Source organism: Mus pahari, chromosome 13 (genome assembly GCF_900095145.1).
Source record: "Mus pahari chromosome 13, PAHARI_EIJ_v1.1, whole genome shotgun sequence".
In the NCBI taxonomy this organism is placed as follows: Eukaryota; Metazoa; Chordata; class Mammalia; order Rodentia; family Muridae; genus Mus; species Mus pahari.
In genome coordinates this window covers 36,381,991-36,404,814 of record NC_034602.1, presented here as the reverse complement: position 1 = coordinate 36,404,814, position 22,824 = coordinate 36,381,991, and the positions used below count along the sequence as shown (strand labels likewise).

At 44.8% G+C, this 22,824-nt stretch overlaps 1 protein-coding gene across 5 annotated transcripts in view; it reads right to left on the bottom strand.

The window, feature by feature from the left end:
• The window catches only part of Cc2d2a (coiled-coil and C2 domain containing 2A), a 78,806-nt gene that overhangs the window by 46,281 nt on the left and 9,701 nt on the right, over positions 1-22,824 (bottom strand). For 2 of the 5 annotated variants that reach the window (XM_029545243.1, XM_029545244.1), the window contains 8 exons: positions 20,933-21,056; positions 14,208-14,296; positions 13,774-13,878; positions 12,373-12,474; positions 11,344-11,538; positions 10,138-10,300; positions 6,621-6,757; positions 5,602-5,733 (listed from right to left, as the gene is read on the bottom strand). In XM_029545243.1, the coding sequence (XP_029401103.1) occupies positions 5,602-5,733; positions 6,621-6,757; positions 10,138-10,300; positions 11,344-11,538; positions 12,373-12,474; positions 13,774-13,878; positions 14,208-14,296; positions 20,933-21,056 (1,047 nt within the window). Of the gene's footprint in view, positions 1-5,601; positions 5,734-6,620; positions 6,758-10,137; positions 10,301-11,343; positions 11,539-12,372; positions 12,475-13,773; positions 13,879-14,207; positions 14,297-20,932; positions 21,057-22,502; positions 22,593-22,824 lie in introns of those variants that run through there. The other 3 variants (XM_029545247.1, XM_029545245.1, XM_029545246.1) reach the window with 3 other exon arrangements.

Here is a 22,824-nt window from a genome sequence, read left to right as displayed (position 1 = left end):
GTACCAAGTGCTTTGAGACAGAGTACCAAGTGCTTTGAGACAGAGTACTCAGAGCTTGGAGACAGAGTACTCAGTGCTTTGAGACAGAGTACTCAGTGCTTTGAGACAGAGTACCAAGTGCTTTGAGACAGAGTACTCAGTGCTTGGAGACAGAGTACTCAGTGCTTGGAGACAGAGTACCCAGTGCTTTGAGACAGAGTACTAAGTGCTTTGAGACAGAGTACTCAGTGCTTTGGGCACGGATGAGTTCTATGATTTCTTCATTGTTGTTTAATAAATGAGATGATACATATGAGGAATTTGGGAGTATGTCTATCAAGCCACAACGTGCCGATTAAATCTCCCTCAGCTTCTTGTTTCTACAGGTGAAGATACAGAGCCTCAGAGACAGTGTGGTTTCCAGAAACTCTCAAAGCAAGCTTAGTGAAGTGGGCATCCCATCGTTTTGTGGAGGACAGTTCATATGCAAACCACAACTGAAAAAAGAAAAAAAAGGCAAAGGCAAGGGATGGGGTCTTCCTCTCTAGTGGGAAGAGAGGTGGCATCTTAGAGATCCTGTTCTACCATGGACCCTGGAAACTGTTCATACTTGAACCTGAACCTAAGGTAGAGACCACCAGCAGATACTTGAACACATGTTGAACATTGTCAAAAATAAATAAAAAGTTAGTTGGCTTCTCACTGTAGATGAACTGAATGCCATTTTAAAGAAGAATCTGAATGTTTCAGTAATTAAATATAGGACACCCTATATTAGGTCCCATAAGAAGCCGTTAATTCTAAGTATACATCAATAGTGTGTGTGTGTGTGTGTGTGTGTGTGTGTGTTTGCACATCTAGGAGAACCGTGTAGAACTGACTGGGTAAAAACTGACTGGCTAAAACTCGTATATACTTTCTTTGAATTCTAGTACAAAGAAGCTAGAGAACAACACATTTTACCACCAAACGAAGGCTCACACGAGCATGCTTTACCAGAAATACAAATACAGAAAACCATGTTGACAATAATAACTGCAAAGCCAGACACTGAACTAAACAAATGAGATGTTTCTATGCACCCCCCCCCCCACACACGGACATACACAGAAGTGATAAAAGCATAGATTTCCTTCTCTTCTTAGTCCGCTATAGAATAATAACACTCTAATCATGGCTCTCTAATGCCAGAACCTCCTCTTCTGCACATTCCAAGCCTCACCCCACCAGGTAATGGTTTTTTTTTTTCACCTCTAAATTGGCTGCACCTTGATTCTGAACTTCAGTGGACTGCAGACACCCACCAGTCACTGTTGAATAAAGAGGACGCTGCATGCAGAGTGCTACAAGGTTTCACACGATGGACAAAGGCTATCTAAACATTTCTCCTCAGGCAACCATTTCTACAGACGAAGATACAGCGAAACCCAGAGATGCACAAGATCAGGATCCCAATCTGGCATCCCTACCTGAGACATGCAAAAGAACTAAATGTAGAGAGTACTGACCGTGCTCCCCATAGATGATGCGGAGTGGGGGCACCAGTTCTGTCTTGGGGTTTTACAACATCCATTTAGCCTCATAACTTGCAAATAAACCGTTTATGTCATGCAATCTTGTAATTTTCTAGTTAACACAAATAGCTTCCCAAGGTCCTTCCAGCAAAAGAATTGAGCAACTGGGCTTAAAGCAACCCCTCCCGACTTCAGTCAGTGACTACTACATTAGCAGTCTATTAATCTGGAAAAAAAAAGTATGGAAATGAGAGGTGGCAATTAAATTCACATATTCCTATGACCACTCGGATACTCTGCATTAATTAAAATGACTTCAGTGTAGCAAAACGTGGATAATTAAATGTCAATCCCGGGTGTGATGGGAGTTTCCTCTCTGGCTGAGTTCTGCCCCACTCTCCCCTCTCCATGGGAGTTTCCAGACTTATCACTCAGGGTGTGGTTCTCAGGCTCCAGCCTGTATGCTTGGGATGAGTAAGAGCCTGTGGTAGAGTGTTGCTCTGCACTTCCGGTGTTGCCTGGGGCACTTTTTACCAAGCCTTCCTCTCCCAGTTCAGGATGAGCTCACCTTCTAGTCACCGCTGCTGGTCTCTCTACCTTCCGTGCTAAGCTCAGACGTTCACGATGCCCAACCCTAACATGTCAGGGAGAAAGAACCCAGGGTGTCATCTCCTTCCATCTGCTTACATTTCTTAGAGACAGAGAATTGCCATGGAAGAAATGGCAGTGAGCTCTCCCAAGGAGAGAGTATTTCCAAGTGTATTTCAAGTTGACATGATTCCTTATTCTTTATTTGAAAACTAAAAGGCAAGGCTGTAAGAGGAGGCGTTGGTGGGTGATCTACTGGTATTCTCAGCAGATGCTCAAAAGAGATGTTTATACCTACGTATCAATGACAGGATTAAAAAGTAAGTTTCTACATGGTCCTGAGAAAATAATAACGAAGCTCAGTTAAGTGGCACACCTCAGGCACATGCCCCGTCTTCTCTTCCAGGTCTTCCTGGAGACCATTCTTACTTTCCCTTTCCAGGGACCATGCCATATCTCCTGGGCTATGGTCTGGGTGGATATAGGATTCCTTTACAACTGACTGCTATTCAACTTACTATTGACAGAGGGAGATGGGGGGTGGATATAATCGTTTTCTCTCTCTCTCTCTCTCTCTCTCTCTCTCTCTCTCTCTCTCTCTCTCTCACACACACACACACACACACACACCTGTCCCAACATATGGAGAATCATGCAAAAGGTGAAAATGATTAGAGGAAAGAGGGAGAGAGGGAATGAGGGGAAGGAGAGAGGGAGGGAAACAGGGAGGAAGGGGGGGGGGACTGAGACTCTTCCAGCCCCCAGCCCATGTCCCAGGCTTTGCCTCTGCCTCCTATGCCTCCTCCTGCAGTTTTATAAGTTTCCACTGGGTTTTGCAACAAATACAGACCTTCTGTAAAAAATTGGGAAGAAGAGCAGGAAGGCCAAGTGCTAAATTTTACCAAGTACTAGCAAGGAAAATGGACTCCTTGCAATTTCCTCAAACTGGCATAGCTGGCAGTCCCCACCCAACACTGTACTGTTAGCCCCTGGCTCTTTTTCTGTCTCCTCAAATGGGCCACAACTAAGGACAACATTGGACATGGCACTCGTTGTATTCCTAAAACTTAGTACAATATAGTATATGTCAGACTTCCAGTTAAAGACAGAACAACACAGATGGGAACAGTAGAAGGAAACAGCCGGTGACTGACTGGTCTTCAGTGATTAGCCGATTGTGCTACTGTCAATGGGAAAGCTGCATTTTTCTATTATGTTTTGTTCTACTTGGTATTTTTAAGTTTTAGATTTGGATTGGTCCCCTCCTAAAATGTGTTAAATTGCATAGTTTATTTGAAGGTTAAGTGTGTGTTTGTACATCTGTTTTCACTCCTTTGTCATTGGTAACCTCATCTCAATTCAGAAGCTGCACATTATTCTGCTTTTAAGCAACACACATCCATCATTGGAACTGATGGTTTATTGAGTGGTCGTTCATTCCTGTTGGGCAGAGTGAGCATCAGAGTTGGGGCTCTCGGTGTGAACACCAAGAGTCCTTTAAAGGCCCAAAGGATTGCTGACTCCTGATCCAGTAGTGGGACTTTATTTCTATCATCTGATTAAAAACCAAGCCAGGGCCCAAGAAAAGCTATTTAGCCTCAGAGATGGCTGAGTCCAAGAGTGGAAAGACATTTCTGGATATACCTTGGTACAACATTTTGCGGTCGTTTGAGGCAGGGTCTCACTCTGTGGCTCTTGCTGACCTGGAGCTAGCTCTGCAGACCAGGCCGGTCTTCCATTCACAGAGATCTGCCTGCCTCTGCCTCCTAAGTGCTGGGATTAAAGGTGTGTGCTATCTGCTACCACACCTAGGTCTTTCTCCTCTTTGGCTGATTACTTCAGACATTCTGTTAGAGTGAAGGAAAGCTGACAAACACATTCGCCATGTGTTTCTATCACATTTTCTTTATTCACCAATGTGAGATTCTTCCCACCTCACATCCTAATTGCATTCTCTTGGCCAGTTTTACTCTTGGTGCAACTGACAATCAGATCCCTTAATTTCCACATTAGCTTAGAACTGTTAAGGGACAGATTCACTGGCCCCCAAAGAGCCTATTAGTTATCCAAGTTTTCTATTAGTTATCCAAGTTTTCTAATATTACCCATAATTTAGTGCTTCGTTATATTAATGTTTCATGCTTAGATGGCTGCCTGAATGAAAAGCTAGATAGACTCATGGGTTAGAAGACATATGTATAAGTTCACACTGTCTCGATTACTAATTCTATCATGCGTCTTTGTTTTGTGACAAGCAGTTGATAAATCCCCCCCTGGCTGGGACCTAGGTGTAAACCTGCTTCCAGGATCACCCTTCGGTACAAAGCAGCCGTCATTAACACCTGCCCGTAAAAACTATTTTATAGAAATGTGAAATTCAAAAGGAGGCAGCTCAATGGTCATCTTAGCACTCACAAGGACTCAGCGGGTCCCACACAGCAGCATCATCCCGACTTCCTAGTGAGGGAGAGGCCAGAGAGCAAAGGGATTGCCCAGAGTTGCACAGCAGACAGTGTGTGTCTGTGCAAACAGAGAGGGGCCTGTATCTTCTCTGCCCACCATTCCACTTTACAGAATCGTCGTCATATGCCCATTCTGTTTCATTTAATCAGTGCAGAGATACTACAAACTTGAAATGATGTCTGCTGATGTTTGTCCCTCAGAAGTCTAGAATTCTGGAAGTTTGGTCCCTGGGGTATTGTGGCTTACTGACACAGTAGAAATGTAACAGGTGGCTTGATCATGGTGGCACTGTCCTCAGAAGGGATTAATGCTGGTCCCATGGAGTGGACCAGTTCTCAAGAGATGAGTTGCTATAAAGCAGGCCCTGCCACTTTAGTTTGTCTCTATGGCTTCCGTTATCATCCCAGGAGCTTTCCTATACACAGTCCCATCCTTGTGATGGCAGCTTCCCTGAGGCTCCCAGCGGAGAGGAGCAGTTTTTGGCACCATGCTCTTGAACCCCCAGGACTGTGAGGTAAATAAAATGTCTTTTTCTTAGCAAATCTCTAAGCTTCAGGTATTTTCTCGTGGCAGCACATATGCTCTCATTTAGTCTGCACAGAATCTCTTGGAGGAAGACACTGTTGCTAATCCTACTCTCTAGGCAAAGAATCAAGACAGAAAGAGAGAGACCAAGGACCCAGTTTATTGTAGGAGCAGTAAATCAAGGACTCAAACCTGGCAGCTTGGTAGAGAGCTTCAGATGAGTGAGGTGAGGGATGTACAAGGACAATAAACCTCCCTTAGATCATAAAAAGAGAGAGGGAAGAATAGTTTTTCAGCACATGTGACTAGTAAAGAGATAAGAAGGGGCAAACTAAATGTGCAGATAAGGGCAGACTGAGCTCACTCATATAATTGCTATTTGGGCTCCTGTTTGAGGTGATAACTTATTTTTTTAAAAAAAAACAAAACCCACAATCTAAGAAGTTATAAACTCAGCTCAAGCTATTCGGTAAGCAGGGTGACTTCAATTTCATGTATTAATAAGGACTTAAAGCAAAGAGGGCACCTGTACCTTCTTGTACAAAGTCTCCAGCTCGGCCTTGGGGCTGTGATCCCGTGTGGACAGTGATGGCCTTGAGGGAAACGGCTTGATGGGGCTGGGCAGTGCCAGGATTCTGCCATCATCTCCGAACCACTTACTCCCCTGGGTGTCAAGCAGAGAGAAGGACCGTATTTCTTTATATTCGGGCAGAAAACATTTTGGAAAATATTTGCAGACAATTTCTGTTGGTTACATATATCATGTGTCACCTTGAAGAACTTTAAAAGTTTCTATCTGCATGAAATTGATGCTTCACTAACACCCCCCACAATTAGGTTATATTTAAGACAAGTTAGTGGGTCGGCAAGAGTGACACACGCCTTTAATTGCAGCGCTTGGTGGCCAGAGGCTGGCAGATTTCTAAGTTCGAGGACAGCCTGGTTTATAGAGAGTTCCAGGACAGCACCAAGACTCCAAGGGCTTTCCAGAGGAACGCTCTCTTAAGAAACAAAACAAAATAGAAACCACGGCAGAGGGGAGAGACAAGTAATTGAATGCTTAACAAGGATTTTAATGTTCTCTTTGATAAAGATTTAAAGGGAACACAGTGTTGAGATTACTCTCCATATTGACAATTAAAATTTTGGGGACCTGGGAAATGTCAGCTTCTAGTTCTCAGGGGACATGTTCCGAGCACCTGAGCATTGGTATTGTTTGGGCTCTCAGAATGTACTGAGAGACAAAGACAGAAAAACAAGACTAGAAAGAGCCCTTTAGGGCTGGTGAGATGGCTCAGTGGGAGAGCACCCGACTGCTCTCCTGAAGGTCCAGAGTTCAAATCCCAGCAACCACATGATGGCTCATAACCATCCGTAACAAGATCTGACTCCCTCTTCTGGAGTGTCTGAAGACAGCTACAGTGTACTTACATATAATAAATAAATAAATCTTTAAAAAAAAAAAAAAAAGAAAAAAGAAAGAGCCCTTTATAGAGTCCAGTGTCCGGTGTGAGGTGCCAGGCTCCTCTGAAGAACTCGGTCCCTACTCACAGGCTCCTGTATCAGCAGTCTGTTCTCCATGATGTTCTCATTGGTGCGTGCTACCTCTGGTCTTGCCCCGATGTAAAGACCTTCATCTTCCAGGAATCTGGGCTGTATGTTCTCAGGAAGCTTCTTATAGGTCGGCACTACGTAGTTCACAAATAAATATAGTAAGCATGGACACGAATGCCAGCCTCAACCTTCAAACTGCCATGTGGGTAATTAAAACAATCATCAGGTTTTGTTTATTAAAACAACCCCCCCACCACCACATTTTCTAAATTTCTAGAAGCAGAACAGAGGAAAAGACGAATGTGTTTATTTACAAAATCATATAGAATCGTGTGCTTAGGACACAACACCTAAATAATTCAGCACCGAACTGAGCAGTGGGGTGTTCTGCGAAGAACACGGCATTCAGAGCCAAGGGTCAGGGTAGAGAGTCTGAGCTATTGCTTTTTAGCCTGGTGAATTCAGGCCAGGCACTTGGAGCTCTTTTGTACAAGAACTACTAAATTTTTTTTCCTTCCCTGGATTCCTGGGAGAATTAGATGATGTCAAGTCCAAAGAAATACTTTACAAACTGAAAAGCTCACAGCCTGGGCTGGTAGTTAGCATCGAGAGTGGGGTCAACATGTATAAGGCCTGGTACCCAGCACTAAGAAGGAAGAGTTTCTGGGAGCGAGGTGAGAGTGACCAGGACTTTCTGTGTGCTCTTGATTTCGTTGTTATTTATAAAAAGCAGATCTTTACTGTGAACTTCCTAGTGACAGATTCTCCTGTGACTCAGGGTTTCAGGTCAGGCTAATGGTGGGTGGAATCTCTCAGGTGGCAGTGGCCACAACTCAACCTGTGGGTCATGACCCCTTTGGGGGACCGACTGATCCTTTCACAGGGGCTAACACCATGGGAAAACACAGATATTTACACCACAACCCATAATAATAACAAAATGACAGTTACGAAGTAGCAGCGAAAATAACTTATGGTCGGGGGTCACCACAGCACGAGGAACTATTCTGAGAGGTCCCAGCATTAGGAAGGTTGAGAACCACAGCTCTAGAGTGGCTTCTAATGAAGAGGCTCAAAACTGATGGAAACATAGGGAGGAGAGAGGTGAACTCCAGGTACAAGAAGGAGTCTGCTTAGGGGCAGGCACCGTGCAACCCTAGTGTCGAGAGGAGGATGTGGGAGGCAGGAGGAGACCCTGCAAGGCAAGAACACCTGCCGTCACTCACATGAACTGCACAGTGGTTCCACTAAACCTTTGTATAATAGGTGTCCCTGTACTTAACCTTAAGCTCCTACAACATCAGCATGGTGGGTGACATGCTATGCAGGCCTTCCCTTTGGAACCGTGTGCTATGAACACAAGTCAGATGTATATGAGGCTGCACCACCTGGGTGCACACAGTATACTGTGTGATGATCACACAACAATAAATTTACCTAATGATTTTTCTTAGAATGCACCCCTACCCTCAGACACTGTTGTACTGAAGACTGTGCATGTTGGGAGACAAGCTTATCTCCAGCGCGCTGTAGTGTAGCAGGAGGAGGCATAGGGTAGCAGGGAAGAGGAGGGGCACTATTCAGATCATAGGGAGGAGCTCGGGGCTCTGCTCTGGGGAGGGACTTCAGCAGAGTTTAGATTCTGTCAAGGCTGTGAGGCCCACTGCAGCAGAGTGGACTAGAGAAGACAGAAGAGTGGGGAAGGATGGCCTGGGGAGGGGGCGGGGCATAACTTAAGAGTTAATACATGAGCCGGGTGTGGTGATGCAAGTCTTTAATTCTAGCACTTGGGAGGCAAGGAGGATTTCTGAGTTCGAGGCCAGCCTGGTCTACAGAGTGAGTACAGGGCTACACAGAGAAACCCTGTCTCAAAAAAAAAAAAAAAGAGTTAATACGTACAGGGCTCATAATTATCTCATCTTAACATTAAGCACCTGACCATGCTGTCTTGGTCTGTGTATGGCCATCAGACACTGTATATTCCACCCCTTGCCACCAGAACTAGGCTTGTCCCTAGAAAACTCTCCTCTGGTCCTCACAATACACAGGACATACTTCTTTATCATTCTTCATTCATTAGACTAAAACATCAGGTAAACAGCATCTTGTGGTGTCTAAGTTTTTGTTAAAATAGTTTTGACTGCTCAGCTAATGTGTGTGTGTGTGTGTGTGTGTGTGTGTGTGTGTGTGCATATATATTCTGCTCTCTGACTCCTGCTTACCATGGAGCAGGTTTATATGTGTGTGATTGAGTGTGAATATATCTAATCTAGTTTATATATCCTTATCATATATATATATATATATATATATATATATATATATATATATATGCATGAAATATATGGATATCTTTATCACAGATACACTACTGTGACAGAAAAATTAGATTAGATATGTGTTTTTGCTGTACCCCTAGGGTAAGCCTGTGCTCCTCTAAAGCCATGGCTATCTACAGTAGCAATAGCAAAGGGACAGAAGCTATGGGGTGTGGTCGTCACACTCGGCCCTTCACCCCTATTATCTTCTCAGTGATGCACCAAGCCATCTTTTATAAGAGTTTTATTTCTCCCTTTCTTCAGCCAAGGCACCTGGGAATAAGGGAGCCTGGTTTTGGTTGCAGTCTGCTCTCTGACTTCAGCTTGCACGGAGCAGGTGTGTGCGTGCCCTCAGGTAAGTGTGGATGTGTGCACATTACATTTTTGGGGTAAGATGGTGTAGTGGCTATTCCTGGTTGTCAACTTGACTATATTTGGAATGAACTACAATCCAGAATTGGAAGGCTCACCAGTGACCCTAATCTGGAGGCTGGGAGATAGAAGTTTCTGATCTGGATCTTGGTATGGAGATCTTGAGGCATAGTGGCTATGGATTCCAGAAGATTAAGACAGGGAGATCTCCNAGTTCAAGGTCATCTGGGATTAAAGGTGTGGTGGCACACACTTTAAATCTGGGCTACACCTTCTGCTGAAGACCATATAAGGACATTGGAAGAAAGGAGTCATGTTCTCGCTCTTTTGCCTGCTTGCTGTGTGGGACTAAGCAACTGCTAGATCCTTGGACTTCCATTCACAGCTACTACTGAACAATTGTTGGGAATTGAACTGCAGACTGTAAGTCATCAATAAATTCCTTTACTATATAGCGACTATCCATAAGTTCTGTGACTCTAGAGAACCCTGACTAAAACAGATGAATCTAGATCGTGTCTGGCTGGGCGGCTCCAGGGATCAAACTGTCTCCATTCCCCCAGCCCTGGGATTACAGGCAGGTGCTACTGCTCCTGCCTTTTTGCACGGATGCCAAAGATCCAAACTCAGGTTGTCCAGCTTGTGCAACAAGCGCTTTATCCATGGAGGCCTCTCCCTAGCTCACGAAAGGTCGTTTTTAATTAGTAAACCATATTCAAACCTAGAATCAGGTCTGGAAGGGGGTGGTCCTTCTATGCGAGGCATGTTTCATCTGCAGGAAAATGAAGGTGTCAGAGCTGAGCATAGAAAGAAAGAGCAAGTACCCGTCAGCCGACTAGGCGTGAAGAGGATTTCTTTTTCCTTCTGCAGCTGAATGTGGGCGCTCTTGTACTCTGCAGCTCTGACTGCCACGAAGTCATGGGCCGTGGGATCCAAGCCCAACAGAAAGTCTTCAGCATCCTTCCCGTTAAGCAGCTCTTCCTCTTCCTACACAGCATTGAAAAGCAACAAGTGGTACCAAGACTCTTAGCAGCCTTGGGAAGAGAATTGCTAATAGAGAACCCATGAAACTTACCACATCTTGCAACAAGATTGTGTTTGCCGGGCCAGGGGAGATAGGTAAGTGGGTAAAGGTGCTTACTATAAGAGCACGAGGAAACAACTTCGAGTTTCTAGACCCCACATAAAAGCCAGGTGGAACAAGAGCATCTGCAATTGCACTACTTCCACTGAGAACAGGGATAGGAGAAGCCCTGAAGGTTCACTGGCCAGCTAGCTTACCACACACAGTGAACAAACACCACGGGTTCTGTCTCAAACAAGGAGAAGGAGGGGAGAGACACCTGAAGATCTCCTCTGGCCTACACACAAGGACGGTGGCACCTACCTACCCACATTTACACACACGAACTCACCCACACACTGTGCACACAAACAACAAACAGTATTTCCCTTTTCAGATGAAGGTGACATTTCATATTTCACCAGTGGGTTATCATTGGCTGCATTTTGCTATTCTTCCAGCTACCTGGAAAATTCTACAACAGAGGAAGCCACTTCCACTCAGAAGTGGAAACCTAAACTACAGTGTGATCCTAACAGGGCCTGCACCTCTGAAGGTGCTTATTCCAGTACACTTACTTAAAGAACCAGGGCTCATAGTTATGGTGCATAATTTGTACTCAGGGTGGTATTTGGCACAAAAACTTGCTCTCTTCTAAACCCATGGGAGAGAGAGGCAGGATTCCTTTGCCTTCTGGAGCAGAGTATTCTATGTGCGAAATGTTGAGTCTAGCAAGAACACCCTCAAACCATGCTAGCTACTTTATTTCTGCGTACACAAGGAAAGATGGACAGATTTAGCCAAGGCCCTTACTGCCCGATCTGTGGGCTGTGTCGAGGGCTGAAGACAGTTATGCTGGATCAATTCTCACTGCTTACTGGTCCTCCTGCTTCTGACCAAGCTGTCCCATGGCCTCCTCTCCAGCCCTGTCCCTCCCTCATCTGCCTTCCCACTCTCCCCTCCTCACCACCATCACTGTATCGGATACCGTTTTCTTCGCTCTCTCTTGAGCCTGTGCTCCTTCTTCTCTTCCTTGGTCCTCTTGGTGAGCTCTCTCTCCACCTTTTACTGGTGATTTTTCCTCTGATTCCTCTGGCTCAGGATCAAAGTTGAACGTAAAGAAATTATAGGCCTCTTCTGCAGATGGGAAACCAGGAGGGAGCTGCAGAGAAACAGGCAGTAGCGTCAGTCATGGGAAACTGAATGAGCCCCATGTAGTTATCTGACAGCTGACTTGATGGTGGTGTAGCTTACAGAGGCCTTCTGACCACACTGTCAAGAATTTTAACAAGAGCCGTGGGCAGTTATTGAGTGTTTAAAATAAGTAACTCCTGTTACTTTTAAAAAGATTATTTTATGTGTTTGAGTGTTTTGTCTGTGTGTGTATGTACCATGTGAATGCTGTGCCCACAGAGGCCAGAAGAGGGCACCAGATTCCCTGCAAGTGGAATAGCATAAAGTTGTGAGTGGCTGTGTGGGTGCCAGGAATTGAACCTGGGTCTTCTAGAAGAGCAGTCAATGCTCTTAGTAGCTGAGTCATCTTTCTCCAGCTCTACCTTCTAAAAATATGAACTATTATGTAATTGCATCTCACTAAGCATAAAAATATAGTATTTATAAGCACTATGATCATTGTTCAATGGATCATTGCAGAGAAACTTTTGTTTATTAATGAGAAATACAAGAGCTGTTCATTTTAACAAGTGACAGTTACCATTTATTTTGTTCTTGAATTGGTACCGCCATTCCTTCCCCATCATAAAAGCTAAGGCAACTTAAGAGCTGAACAACCTTTCTTCATTCCCATTCCCAGTCCTCCGAGCTCTCCCCTCCTCCCTCCTCACAATGGGGCAGTATTCCAATCTCGCCTCCAGGACTTTAAAATAGAAATCATCTCCCCCCACCCCACCCCACATAAAGCATGGCCACAGGAGTCAGTTATGCATCTATGATTAGATAGTTCTGAGAAAACATAATTTTAAACAGAGTTTCTAACCTGGGGTTTTGACTTGATTTTTCGTACAGAATCACGGAATTTAATTCTTGAATAAATCTTGGTGTCGTCTTCTTTTTGAATGTCTTGCACCTCTGTACTTGGCTTTGTAAAGGGAAGAAAAAAAAAAACATATCAAACCAAAAGAAGTCTAGAAACCGAAAGTATTCTAAGGTGAGGGTTAGCCTTTGTGCTGGCTTAACTGTCAACTTCATAGAACCTACAATCACCTGGGAAGACCCTTGATCTAAAGAGTCTAGACCAGATTGACCTCTGGACATGTCTCATCTCTCTCTCTCTCTCTCTCTCTCTCTCTCTCTCTCTCTCTCTCTCTCTCTCTCTCTCTNGTTTGTGTGTGTGTGTGTGTGTGTTGATAGTTGATTATGTAGGAGGAGAAAGCCCACCGTGGGCGGCACTATTCCCTTAGGTAGGGGATCTTGAACTATATGAGAGTAGTGAAAGCTAGACGAGTACAAACAGCAAGCAAGCAGGCAACAATGCATTTATTCTTTGTTTTTCACTGTGGATGTAATGTTTAATTCCCACCTTTATTTCCCCACAATGATAGATTATAACTTGGAATTATAAGTCAAATGAGCCCTTTCTCTCCGAACTTGCTCTTTGTCAGAGATTTTTATCACAGCAACAGAAATGAAACCAGAGCAGCCGTCTAACAGCTTATCTCCTGCCCTCTGGTCATCTTGTCATTCCACAGGCTGCAGAGTTCACAGCCTTCAGATATACTTGAGGATGGAAGGGCTGAGTGTTTTCTTACTTATCTCTGCTCTGTTAAGACTAAACAAATGAAAAAATTAATTCTCAGTAGCCCCCAAATGAAAAGTCTTATTTTTACTCGGTAGAGCCACAAATCACTTTATAGAAGGTCGTTTCCAGTCTCTAAAGAAAAGTTTCAATTATGACCAAGTGTAAGTCCAGCACAGGAGCCAGGGTTCAAGAGCCATCTTTCTCATTGAGCCTCAGGTCTGGTATTTGGTGAGCTGGGCCTTCTGCCTAAACAGGTTGAATGGCCCTTATCATCCTGGAACCCGAGCTGTTTCTGACTTTGGATTTGATAATATTCCCATCTCTCTGGTCTGCAGCCCATAAGGACAGCTGATATTTAGAGAACGCATAGCAAGCAGAGCTATGGGTACAAGATACTGATAGAGAACTTCCCTGGCATGCTCAAGGCCTTGGAACTTCAGGGGGGAAACTAAGAAACTTCCCATCTAAGAGGACTTACCGTGCGTCTGTTACTGATAGAAACACTGCTAATCCATGTTAACTCAGTCCGTAAACAATATCAAGAATCTGTTTGTAGTTTGTCTCTGTTCTACAGAAGTGGAAACTAGGGTCAGACAGTAGGGGGACCTCATGTCAAAGTAGAAAGAATCCACTTCTTACCTCTGTGCCAAATTCAGTCTCTGTTTCCCTCTCTCTGGAGGGACTGCGCAGGCGCCGGGGTCTAGGGGTGGGGACATCCCGCAACAATGCGCTTTCTGCCTTGGACTTCAAAAATCAAACAGCAAAGTATTACATATAGCAAATTATCAGAGAACTTCAGTTGCTAGCTCAATAAAGAAGAATCAGTAAAAACAATTACACACTGTCCCTCTGTAGAGCAGAGCAAGGACAATTGTTTAGAAGGATGACCTCCACTTTCCAGTGTAATGTTCATTTTCTCCAATGCTACGTATATTGACATTTTTTTTTTAGGTCTTAAAGAACAGATGGAGTGGCTCTCAGCTCCACACAATTTGGAGCATACAAAGCAAGCAAGACGAGCCCTGGAAAACTGCAATCAGTTCTGAAGGGAGCACTCCCGCTGTGCGTCTTACCCTCGCAGCCTGAAGTTTCTCCCTCATGCGTTCCCTCATGGAAAATTCTGCAAAGCCGGTTCTGGAAGCTGAAGGGATGGGAGGTAAGCCTCAAAAATAAATACACAAAGGAAAATTACTTTCAAAACATTTATCCCCCTTAGGGGGTGAGTTCAATATAAAAAGGGATATAATTTTGCTAGTCCAGAGCTGCACATAAGCAAACAGGCCACAATGCTGAGGCCTCTCTTGAAGGTGGAGGTACATGCATTGGTGTTATGGGACTGGCATGGAGAACTGGGTCCTGCTGGGGACTGTCATTTTGGTTTAACCAAGACTAGAATGCCTAGTGCAGCTACCAACTGTTCAAGGCACACAAACACTTGCCAACCCCATCAGCACTGGACTCCATCATGTTGTTTCTTGGGTGGGTGAATGGGCGGCTGAGGAGTGGAGATTTCAGGGTTAAGCCTCACTTCACCTAGAGAAATCTTTGCTGAAGACGTAGCCATAGCCCTTGTCTGTGTCACTGAGACAATGTGCATGTCATAGATATTTTTGAATGTAGATGGGAACCCCTTGAACACATGCACAGCTATCGTGTTGGGTATGGTTCCGTGTGTGGAATGAATTTTCGTATGGATCTCTACAGCATCTTTGCTGGGTTGTCACCAGATGATAACTCCAGGTTCAAGTGTTGTCATCACTGGGCATCACTGATGATGAAGACAGTGAGCTTAAGATGGAAAATGACTGACTTCCCTGATCACATGCCCAGAAAAATAGAATGCTTGAGATTTGCTCCCAGTTCTGTTTTTTACTAACCAGCACCACCCCAAGAAGGCTGTGAGATATAGGAAGTGAGATGGTCTTTGATGGGTAGAATATCAGGCTCACTGGAATAGAATCTGTAGTGGGAAGCTGGAGCAGGTAAGCTTGCAATATTTGGGGATGAAGGGATGGGGAGCCTCTAATGTCATGCTAACAAGTCTTGACGCTGCTTTCTGTGGAAGTCCTGAAGCAGGTGGAAAGAGTCAATGTCATTAGTGTTTCCAACAGTTCCACCGGGAGGGCAGATACAGGTTGGCTGGGGTGCAGTGTGTGCACCAGAAACCCAGTTAGCATGTCATGTCCTGAGAGCATAAGGAGAGAGGGCCAGACAAAGAGAGAGAAAGGAGGGAGGTGTTGAGGAAGGGAGGGAGGGGAAAGAGACGGAGAGAAAGACACACACACACACACACACACACACACACACACACACACACACACACAGAAAGAGAGAGAGACAGAGAGATAGATAGAGACAGAGAGAGTCTGGTTCTCAATAGCAACTGGGTCTAGGAACAGCGCACATACAGAACTCTTAAGTCACAGCCAAATTTACTGAGTCAGAATATGAGCAAGTTCAAGCAGTGTGGCTGCTACAGCTACACTCAGCAGGACTCTGGTAGAAGATAAAGAAGGCGAAGGTGATAAGAGTTGACCAAGGCCATCAAGGTTGTGGTGCTACTGAGAGAGACAGGTGAGGAGGATGAGAACCAGCCTGGGAGTTCCCAGGGAGAAGCTTGGGGTGGAAATGGGCACCAATATTTGAGCTACATATTCAGAAAAAGAGAAGAATAGAAAGTGTCTAGAGGGGCTGGTGAGATGGCTCAGCTGGTAAGAGCACCTGACTGCTCTTCTGAAGGTCCAGAGTTCAAATCCCAGCAACCACATGGTGGCTCATAACCATCCGTAACAAGATCTGATGCCCTCTTCTGGTGTGCCTAATGGTGTACTTATAAATAAATAAATAAATCTTTTTTTTTTTTTTTTTTAAAGAAAGTGTCTAGCATCTCATTAAAAAGTGTATCAAGAAGGAAATGGTGTATAGGAAGTGGAGATGGTAGGGAAGCACAGAGCTCTGGAAGCCATCCCAGAACAGGAGGCTGATGTGGCCTCAGGCTAAGGGGTTTAGTAGGTAGCAGTGCTTCCCGCCACACTGGTACAGTGGCAGTGACTATATTTTTATGGGCTATCCTAGACTTCTGTCATTATCTGTGAGTTCTTTCATGCTGTTCCATCAGTCTTTAGTAACTTTCTGAATTGTTTTCTTCACAGTCACTGTGATTGAGTATGTGGAAACTTTGTTCTTGCCAGTTTTTTCAGTCATTTTCTGAATGTGTATCTTCATGTACATATTAACACATCCTTCCCTAAAGCTGGCAAGTCCAGTTTCCATCCAGGCCAGGACAAACCCAGCCAGTGTGGAACTGCATAGATGGTTCAGGAATGGAGACATGGGGAAATGTCTTAGGAGGTCTTGGTATTTAGAGTAGTTCAAAATCACTGTTTTCCATACTATACTCCAACAAAGATTAAAGAACCAGGCTGGAGAGATGGCTCAATAGTTAAGAGCATTGACTGTTCTTCCAGAGGCCCTGAGTTCAATTCTCAGCAACCACATGAACCATCTGTAATGGTGTCAGACACCCTCTTTTGGTGTGTCTGAAGACATCGACAGTGTATTCATATATATAAAATAAATACATCGTTAAAAACAACAAAGATTAAAGTACCTAATCATGATGTCAAAGACAGCGAATTAGCACCATGTCTTTCATTGGGTACCATGGTAGCAATGGTTTCACAAAATAGCTCACAACAACAGTCATGGACACCATCACCTTTGACTCGAATAACACTGACATTTATTTTGTCTGAAGCATCTTTTAAAGTATAATGTCCCGCACATCCTCATCACTGCTGTGCGAATATTCTCTTGACTGATGGGTTGTTACCATTGACCAGATGTGAAAGCATCTGCCAAGGGCCTTTTCATCACGTTGCACACATTCTGGCAGGGAGATCAGAATTAGGAAATGTTTAAAACCTCTAAAGGTCTCTTCTCTGCATAATCTCCCCCCCCCCCCCGCAGATCTTAAAACATATTGAGACATGTCTTAAATATCAGCAATTTTTAAGGATTAAAGGAGGAATGAAATCAGAGAAGCATAGATTTCTTAGGGCATTGAAATGATGTTGTGCAGTTCTTCTAATTAGCACACTCATCCCAGATGCTCCACAGTAGCCCGCCTCACTCCTTCAGACAGCTCTTACGGGTGTAACAGCAGAACACTTGCTTCCTGTGTCTGCCTCTCTGGGACTTGATGACTTTGAAAATGTATGTCTAAAACACATCATGTGTTTCATTTGCTCAAATTTCACTGAATTTTCTTTTCCACCAGATCTGAGCAACCGCCCCCAAAGTGACTCAGAGGAACCGGCAAGAATGGAGAGAAAACCAACCACAGATGTTAGTGAGGCATGGCTTCACACTGGATTGTTACTTGGTTAGGAGATGGTACAAGGGAAGCGAAGGTCAAGGTAAGAATCACACATACTCATCCAGGGGGACAGATCGTGGAAGGCCGCGGAGCACAGTATGCTCGGAGCGGTAAGTAAGCACACACCCCTAAACCAACAAGGCCTGAAGACAGAGCAGATAGGCTAGTTCTAGACACAATTCACCTAGCACATAGTGTGAGCTGCATCTGAATTTTAGCCTAGGGTGAGGCCGAAATCAGAGCCAGTCTGTCGTCAAGGCTGTTGGACGTGGTGTCTGCAGACTGGGGGAGGCCAGACTGTGAGTCAACAACATGACTTCAGACAGGCACATGACTTGTGGGAGCCCAAGGAGGGTCCACTGGGCCCACCGGACCTGGGGAATGCTTTCTAAAGGAGACGATTATGTGTATTGAAGTTTGAAAGACGAGTAGTCAGGATAAAACAAATAAAATGTCAACAACGATAACAAAAATCTAATTATCAACGTGTTATTTTGGGAAGTAAGGGGTGGACTCTATGGAAAAAGAGCAGGAATGGCTGGGTCTATAATTTCATGAAGATTCTAACTGATCCTATGCCTCTTTTTAGGAGTTTTCCATAGGCGCTGAAGAACTGCTGCTGGGTTTATAGTACTGGATTGAATAATTAAGTCTAAAGAGTACCCAAGGTTAAGTGTGTAGATCCACACTGATGCATCAGACAGCAAGTGGGAACACAGGTCAGCATATTAGAGCCAGAACCTGTTCTCATTGCTTCTGCTGTTAACACCTCCTAGATAGTGTCTCTAATCTACTAAACAAGGCCTGAGAATAGGATTATTTGGGAAATTAAATAATATAATACACATAAAAAGGCCTTAGTATGGTACCTTCCATATCATTGCCTAGCTCAGAACATGGTCTTAAGTTCCTGACATTTTCAGATGTATCTGATTTATCCATTTCTTTCAACATCCGTGGCTCTGTCTATCTAGAGTAAAAGCTCCAGAGAAACCAGAAAGTTCCATAGCTTTCTCAGTATTACTCAGGGATGTAAAATTTCATGTTATTGCTGGGGAGAACACAAAATTGGCGGTTTCACCTGAGAACTGTAGCTAAATAATGTTTGTTAGGAGTTATGATGAATAGCTTTACAATTGATTTATGGAACATTTAACTCAAATCAGCAAGCCTTTCCCACGGGCTCCGACTATGAACACAGAACTTCCCCAGAACATTTAAAAGCAGGACAGGATGAAGCATGCAACGAAGGTTCAACATAGGAAAACCAACTGACAACACACTTCAGAGTAAGGACCAAAACCACTCGGTCGTCCCAACTGACACAGAAAAGGTAACTGACAGAAGTTAATACTTCTTCAGGATAAAAACATCCATAACATAGAAAGAGAAGGAACTACCTCGATATAATAAGGAGAATTTAAAAGCCTCACAACTGATGCCATATTCAATTCTCAAAAGTTCCTTTTTCCCTCTAAGGTCAGGAACAAAGAAAGATAACAGCGTTTGCTCTTTCTATTTCACAGAGTTGTGAGACTCTTATCCAGAGCAGCAAGGAAAGAAAAATAAATTAAAAAAAAATCACTCTGATTGGGAAGTTAAAAGCCAAATTATCTCTATTACAGTGATTATGTGATTTGGTATAATGAAATTCTAGTGATTCCACAAAAGACGCGTTAGAACAACACACGAATTCAGCAAAGTTTGGGGATACAAAACCAATGTACAAAAATCACTTACATTTGCATGTACCAAATATAAACGGTTCAAAAATGAAATTAAGAAAACAGTTCTACTTAGAATAACATCAGAAACTAAGTCATACACTTAGGAGGAAGTCAATGGAGGAAATGAAGGGCGCATAGACCCAAAACGAAAAATTCAGCTGAGAGGAAATAAAGATGAAAATAAAAATAAACAGAAGGACTTACAGACTCAGTGTTGTTAAAATGTCAACACTACCCAGTCTCTCACTCCCACCACCAGCATCCTACATCCTTAGACCATGTCCACCCGGTACCCAAGGAGCATCTCATACTCTGCATCTTTATTCCTGATCACCAGCCCTCACACATGTCCTTCCTGCTGCCCTGTTCCTCTGAAGACAGGCAGCCTTGTTACCCAGTTGCTAATTCAAAACCATGGAGCCACCCACCGTGCTTGAGCAACTCTACTCCATCTGGTAATAAGGATCTTTGGTACCAAATCCAGTGAGCTTCTGAATTTTAATAAAGCCATGCAATCTATGAAGATTTAGTTAGGGCATCCCAAGCTGATAAAGGCAAAGAAAAAGGAACAGCTATGTGGGTTCAAGCTTGGTCTGTTGTCTTGTTCTTAGCAGCTCTAACTGCATGACTCTTTCAGTTGTCAGAGCCACACTTTTCTTAGGGTAGGACTTAGGTCAGCAGCTTCCAAAGGCATTGAATGTCTAACAGTTCCTCTACTCTCCAGCTCTGCCACAGTACAAGAGTGTAACTGGAAGAATGCAGCGTTTTCCCTTGTCTACTGTGGGCTCACAATGAATGATGCTCACGGTATGGAAAAGAACAAACGCTGTAAAGTCCAAGGACAGACGGAGGCTCTTTAAAACAAAAGCCCTCCTGTGTATATATGTATGTCTGTGCGCATCGGTGTGCCTGAGTGCAGGTATGAGCTTGTCTCTGTGAGCCCATCATAAACCGCAGGAGTTTGTCCTCTCCTTCCAGCTTGTTTGCGACAGGGTCTCTTGGTTGTTTGCCTGTGTGTGCCAGTCTAGCTGGATGATAAGCATGGAGGGATTCTCCCCTCTCTACTTCCCACAGGAGGCGTTGACCTAGGGGTAGTGGGGTTACAGATATGTGCTACCGTGTATGGCTTTTACACAGATTCTGGGGATGTGAACTTGAGTCTGTACACTCGCAAGGCCAAGTGCTTTTCCCACTGAGCCACCTCCCCCGAGCCCCAAGCTTCCTAGAAGTGCGGGGGATGGGCGACAGTGTTGTAAAGGGTGAGTAGCATCACCTCTGTCCTTCAGTCCAGGTCCTCTTCTGCTTCGCAGACTCTCGAGTCTCTTCTATGCCACCCTCCTTCGAATTCGGACATATCTGACATTACTCATGCCTTTTCTACCTCACTTTCTGCTAGCCACCTTTCCTGATTATAGAGAATTCCCCCAAACTCTCTGTCTTGGCTTCTAGTCCGATGCTACCCTAAAAACTGTACCACAGAGTTGCAGTAAAGTGGGTAAAGCCCCCTTAAAGAAGGGCTTCCAAAACTCAACCTCTGAGAGTTACTACAGTCCCTTTAGCTTCGTGCTATTCAGGCATCCTTGCCCCTGGTCATACATTAAAAATAACGCCCCCAGTCAAGCCTCATACTGCTCAGTGCTGCGCTTGTGGTTGACAGTTAATAACTACCAGCCGCATGAACCAAGATACTCACTCCGGGGGCCCCGCCGGGCTGTCAAGCTCAGGAGGTTGGTCTCGGCCTCTTCCTCCACCACTTCCTGCTGCCCACCATCTTGGAATTTGTCTGACACCATTTCCTCAGGGGGAGAGGCAGGCGGCTGTGAATAGATCAGAGGTTTCTGAGACATCTGGAGTTTAGTTGGCTCAGTTCCTTTTAAGAAGTGGTGGGTCACCTTAGAAGGGATGGGCCCTAGTACCATGCACGTTATAGACCGTGGTTTCTTGCTCAGATCAGCCTGAGCTGCTACTAAGGGTCTTCCCACCATAGTGTTGAGACATCCCAAAATAAGACGATAATTTCCATACTTGCTAGGGGAAAAAAAAAAGTAAAGCTATGTAGGAATCACAGGAGAACACTTCATCTCCAGCTCCAAATAGACAGGAAAGGACTGTTCAACCGTCACTGGCTAATCTGGGCTGATTCTGTTTCCATACTGGGTCCACCCGAGGATAGCCTATAGTATCTTCATCAAAGTCTTGAGGAAGCAGGGCTGGTATGGATGTCTGTGTGGCCAGGCAGAATGAAGCTCACAGCCAACTCAGCCTGGTTGCGAACTCTGGGCAAGCCTGTAACAACTTATTCTGTAAAAGCATTGTTATGAATGGGGAACTGTAGTTCTCTCTCTCTCTCTCTCTCTCTCTCTCTCTCTCTCTCTCTCACACACACACACACACACTTACGCCTCATTCTTATACACGAGGAACTGCAGCATAGAGATTCAGATGGNTCTCTCTCTCTCTCTCTCTCTCTCTCTCTCTCTCTCTCTCTCTCTCTCTCTCTCTCTCAACTCATTCTTATACACGAGGAACTGCAGCATAGAGATTCAGATGGAAATAGATGACTCTAAAGGATGTGGACATCTGACTAAAACCCTGGTCTGCATCAAGGCTCTAGAGCAGGCTAAATGAACGGGAGGGTGCCTGTTCATCTTGGTTTCAGAAACCCAGCCACTGAGTTACTACAGCCCTCCTGTGGCTTTCCCCTACTTGGTCCCGGATGCCAGGCAGCTTTATCGTTGGTCTCTCTGTGTTCCCTCTGTGATTCTAAGGCACTTTTTATCTGACATCTCAGGGTCCCCTGCCCAGGGCTGCAGAACGACAAACAGGCTGAACTGGTAAGAATGGGTAAAAAACTTCAGGCACGTGGCTGTGGGCGTCCCGGTCTCCTGGAGTGGCCAGAGAGTGGCCCCATGATGCTGCTGCAGCTCCCGGCAGTCCCCAGCACACTCCCCCAGGCTGCACGCAGCCAGCAGGAAAGGTAGAAGGCTCTTTATCTCCCCCTTTTCCCTGGGAAGCAGGAAGTGTGCTGGAAGGAGCTGGAAGGGGGGTTTGTCCCCTTCTTTTCCAGTGCTCTCGCCACCTCCCAGGTCTATTTTCCCTCAGCAGGCGGTCTAGTCTCCTCTTATGACGGCTAACTCAAAATGGCGCTTCCTTTCCCTCCCTCCCAGGCTGGCTTAATGATTACTCCAGGCAAGTCCATAACAAGCCCCTTTCTTGTCTTTCTTCTCCAGGAGAGCAGCTCCTTATTAAGGGAACTGAGTTACCTTACAGGGTGCTTCCAGCGGAGGAAGGGAACTCCTGCAGAGAGGTGGGGGAGCAGGGGCTGCAGGCTGGGGAGACAGGAGTTAATCTTTGGCTGAAAATTAGGGACTCGGGATAGGAGAAAGAGGGAGTCTCTTAAGATCTGTAATCCTGCACTGCCATCTACTGCCCACCATAGTTTATGGCCATCACTGGCAACACTCAAAAATCAGCTGCTTTCCTTTTTCCTAGATTTGAAGAGACAGGATAACACAGAGAAGGAGAGAAAGGAAGGAAGGAAGGAAGGAAGGAAGGAAGGAAGGAAGGAAGGAAGGAAGGAAGGAA